The sequence below is a fragment of the Rhinopithecus bieti genome, unplaced genomic scaffold, assembly GCF_001698545.2.
Source record: "Rhinopithecus bieti isolate Rb0 unplaced genomic scaffold, ASM169854v2 scaffold_44695, whole genome shotgun sequence".
Lineage (NCBI taxonomy): Eukaryota > Metazoa > Chordata > Mammalia > Primates > Cercopithecidae > Rhinopithecus > Rhinopithecus bieti.
The window spans coordinates 310,766-315,607 of NW_016818171.1; the positions used below are offsets into that span (position 1 = coordinate 310,766).

The 4,842-nt window shown below is 49.5% G+C and overlaps 1 protein-coding gene across 1 annotated transcript in view; it reads left to right on the forward strand.

The window, feature by feature from the left end:
* Nucleotides 1–844: 844 nt before the first annotated feature.
* The window catches only part of STAT3 (signal transducer and activator of transcription 3), a 97,582-nt gene continuing 93,584 nt past the window's right edge, over nucleotides 845–4,842 (forward strand). The window contains 1 exon segment of the mRNA XM_017856576.1: nucleotides 845–1,128. Within this exon segment, the coding sequence (XP_017712065.1) occupies nucleotides 848–1,128 (281 nt within the window). The 5' untranslated portion in view covers nucleotides 845–847.

A 4,842-nucleotide genomic window follows, 5' to 3' on the forward strand; every position in this document is an offset into this window, starting at 1 on the left:
AAAGGCAAAATGTCTACATTTCCTATGAACCACTGGCTTCAATTCAGCAAAACTTGCATACCAAGTAGGCAAGGTGGAAACGAAAAAGGCGGAACATTTCATATATTTCAATTCAGACGCATAAAAATGTCAAGCCCTACACGTATCAACTTTCGTATACACCGTCTTCTGTATTCGCCTGTACCGGCCAATAGGCTAGCTGGTCGGAGTTTGATGCTTGAAGTGATGGAACGGAGGACGGGGTTAAATCTACTACCCTCTCCCCACGCACTCTAGTATTTACTCTATTTCCACGTCATGTTTCCGGGTGTGTGTGTCCCTGCTCACGCAGAAACTGAAGTTCAAAGCAGGCGGAGTCACCCATGTTCTTTTTGCTGTCCCCAGAACCCATTTCAGGTGTTGGGTCCCCAGAGGATCTCGAGATACCTGTGGACTGTCTAACTGGCTGATTCCCACGTGGTAAGAGGCTCTCAATCTCGCCACCACGTGGTGCCAAGGGCCGGAAAAAGGGAGAGCGGACAGGAGGGAGCTCTATCAGGGGCATTTAAAGTGCCTTGACGTCACGCACTGCCAGGAACTCAGCTGAGTTTTCAGCAGAACATTCCGGTCATCTTCCCTCCCTCCCCCCGGGCTTCTGTGCCCAAGTCCTCGGCTCTTCCCTCGCTGTGGCGGAGGGAGGAGCACCGAACTGTCGGAACAGCCAGCACAGGGGCGTATCAGTCTTCTCTTGGCTCCGCCCTTTCTCCTAGCTGTTCTCTTCATTGGTCAGTGGGCGGGGCTTTGTCGGTAGCGCACACTCACTGGGACCTCTGGGTGGCCGAGCGAAATGGCCGTTCATGAATTATGCATGACGGCGTGCCTCGGCCAGGCTGGGGCTGGGCGGGGATTGGCTGAAGGGGCTGTAATTCAGCGGTTTCCGGAGCTGCGGTGGCGTAGACCCGGAGGGGGAGCCGGGGGTTCCGACGTCGCAGCCGAGGGAACAAGCCCCAACCGGATCCTGGACAGGCACCCCGGCTCGGCGCTGTCTCTCCCCCTCGGCTCGGAGAAGCCCTTCGGCCTGAGGGAGCCCCGCCGCCCGCCCCCGGCGCACGCGCAGCCCCGGCCTCTCGGCCTCTGCTGGAGAAACAGGTGAAGGGGGTGCAGGGTGGGGCCGTCGGGGAGGTCTGGGGACCTGGGGGCGCCGCCGCGGTTGGGGGCCTCTGGGACCTTGGGGATTTTGTGATGGACGCTGCAGTGGGGCGGGGAGAGATGAGGAGACGCGGAGGGTCGCCCTGAGGGAAGACTCTTCGGGATGACAGGAGCGGGCCTCGGAAGGGACTCGGGGCGCTGGAGGGAAGTTTCGTTCTTCGGAGAAACAGTGAGAACGGGCCCGAGGGGGCACCGTGGGGCGAGGGCGCACTCGGCTGCGGCGGCAGGAGTGAGGGACAGTCCCCCGATTTCCTGCTTCCTGGGGCCCTGGGGACGTTCCGGCCACCGGAGCGACTGTCACGCCGGCGGGGATCACCGGCGCGGGTGGGGGTCGGAAAGCGCCTCCTCCCCGCTCGGCCGGCGGCTCCCGCTGAGCCACTTCCTCCGCTTGCCCCGTTCCCGCTCCTTCAGGAGCCAGCTGTGCCCTTCTGGAGGCAGGAATAGGTGTGTCTGTCCCCTGCAGCCTCACGGGCTGGCTGGTCGCGGGTAGGCTTTATTGCATAAGAATCAAGTTTCCTGTAGGGAAATTGACAGACCGGTACTCTTTCTAAATTCCCTCCCATCTTTTTCTAGGTTAAACTATGCTCCCCCCACGCCCCCGCCATGTAAAAAAGAGGGGAAAAAAAAGACAAAATAAAATCCCCGTCAACCCATCAAGCCAGCTCTAGAGAGAGAAATAAATCTCTTGGCAATGTTCTTTTCCAAGTACCTGGTAAAGTCGGCCAGAAGATAAATAATTGAGCCATTGCGTTTACTGGATTGTGGTGTTGCTTAATTGCATAGGACGGAATGAACCAATCGAGAGTGGGAGTTCTCTGTCTCAGAGCCAAGATCTTGGGTAAATGCAGAGGAGAGGGAAACAAAGGCTGGCCTTGACAAAACCATGTGTGCAAAGTTTACCTGCGTTTGGGGGGTGTGGTTGCACTGAAGTTAACAAGATTCAAACCATCACCCAAGTTGGTATTTCCATGTTTGGTACACATCACTCTGTGCCATATCAGGTCGTTGTAAGTGTGGTGACAAAATCAGTGGTTAGTCATTGTTTTTTGTTTAAAATGTGTATAGTGTGTACCTGCTGGTCTTACTGTATGTGCAACTAAAGGTTTACGTAGTCTATGCATGGGTTGTAAATTTTTGGCTGGCTGTGCTGATAAAGCATTGGGCTTGAATAAAGCAAAGCAGAAAATCATCTCCATCTTTTATATGTGGATTTAGACTGTGTTATGACTTGATTCAGCCAGTTTTCTATTTTATTTTATATTAAATATGTCTGTGTTCTCTGAGTCAGCACATTTATTTCCTTATTACATGTTCCAGACGGGAGTGCTAGCCCAGTTTTTGTTCAGTTTGCACAGTGGGATGGGGAAACAAGTCTGGAATTTTAAAAAAAAATTTTTTTAGAGGTTGGAGCCTTGATTTTAGTCTCTGTATTAGCACATCCATCACAAAGAACCATTAGTAAATTCATGAATCTTTTGTTTTTTATGTAGTTCATTTAGGAAGAATAATCACTTAAAAATATCCACAGTGCCAGGCATGGTGGTGCACACCTGTGATCCCAGCTACTTGGAGGCTGAGGCTGGAGGATTCCTTGAGTCCAGGAGTTGAGTCTGGTCTGGGCAACATGGTGAGAGGCCAGAAATTGGGTCTAGAGTCTAGTCTAGGCAACATAATGAGAACCCGTCTCTAAGAAAGAAAGAAAGGAAAGGAAAGGAGGAAGAAAGGAAAGAAAAAGAAATAACCCACAGCACAGTTATGAATTGACCCACAAAGGACTTGTGAGGTAGGTAGTTCACATAACAATTACTGTAATATTATAGATAAGAAAATTGAGGCCAAAGGATCAAGACACTTGCCCAAGGCGGCAGAGTGCCATAGTGGTGGAATTTGTGCCACCTTTTGTATATTTTGTGAAAAGTATCAGTGAAATTCTTTTTATTTATTTTTTTTTTTGAGACAGAGTCTTGCTCTGTCGCCCAGGCTGGAGTGCAGTGGCGCAATCTTGGCTCACTGTAACCTCTGCCTCCTGGATTCAAGTGATTCTCCTGCCTCAGCTTCCCAAGTAGCTGGGACTACAGGCGTGTGCCACCACGCCTGGCTAATTTTTGTATTTTTAGTAGAGACCAGGGTTTTACCATATTGGCTAGGCTGGTCTTGAACTCCTGACCTCGTGAGCCACCCGCCTCCGTCTCCCAAAGTGCTAGGATTACAGATGTGAGCCACCACAACCAGTATCAGTGAAGTTCTAACATACATCTGAACAGTAAAATACCACCAATAGGCCGAAAGACTTCATGGGAGGTAAATATTCAATAAACAGGTGAAAAAAGAAATACAAATGGAGCTTGCTTAGATTATTTTTCTACCTAATTGCTATGTCTAACTTGGGAAGTGAGGAACTGTTTTTGGTCAGCATAATTTACCATCAGAATTTAGCTATTTACTAATGAAAAGAAATACTAATCTAGGTTTGTTTTAGATTAAGGACAGTCATGACCTAAATGTCATTTAAACCAGAGTGCATTGTGGCTTGATCAGTGGTCATTTCTATCTCTAGAAAGTTGCTTTAACTACCCTGCCTCTACGTGTCTCTTGACATTCAGATGTGAGATGGCGTAGAGGTGGTGACCAACTTTCCAGACACCTTTTTAGCGTATGGTTTTCTTAGGTGATGTGCAAATCAACAAATATATACTTTTTTTTTTTTTGAGTTGGAGTTGCATTCTATCACCCAGGCTGGAGTGCAGTGGTGTGATCTTGGCTTGCTGTAACCTCCTTCTCCTGGGTTCAAGTGATTCTTGCACCCCAGCCTCCTGAGTAGCTGGGATTACAGGTGCCCACCACTACGCCCAGCTAGCTACTTTTTGTATTTTTAATAGAGGTGGGGTTTCGCTATGTTGACCAGGCTGGTCTCAAACTTCTGACCTCAAGAGATCTGCCCACCTCAGCCTCCCAAAGTGCTGGGATTACAGGCATGAGCCACCTTGCCTGGCCAACAAATATATACCTTTTGCAACTTTGTCAGAGTTGCTATGAAGAATAAGTTGTATCTTGTTCACAGAAATTTCAGTCTACTCAGGGAGTTGATAAATGTTTTAACCATCCAGTGTAACATCTTGTCAGCAAAGAGATGGTGAGACTTTACTCTTGCGCTAACAAGGTAGCTGTTCTACATAAAAGAATGTACAGTACAGATGTAGAACATTTCTGTTATCATAGAATGTTCTGTTGGACAGTGCTACTGCTGAATGCTACAGGTCTTCAGAGAAAGGAGAGGTTATGAGGCCTGGAGTTGTCTAGAAAGTCTTTTTGCCAAAGGAGTGATTTCAGCTGGGTCCCAAATAATGGGTGGAATTTGATAGGTGTAAAGAATTTGTGGTGGGCCGGGCGCGGTGGCTCAAGCCTGTAATCCCAGCACTTTGGGAGGCCGAGGTGGGCAGATCACAAGGTCAGGAGATCGAGACCATCCTGGCTAACACGGTGAAACCCTGTCTCTACTAAAAAGTACAAAAAACTAGCCGGGCAAGGTGGCGGGCGCCTGTAGTCCCAGCTACTCCGGAGGCTGAGGCAGGAGAATGGCGTGAACCCGGGAGGCGGAGCTTGCAGTGAACTGAGATCCGGCCACTGCACTCCAGCCTGGGCGACAGAGCAAGA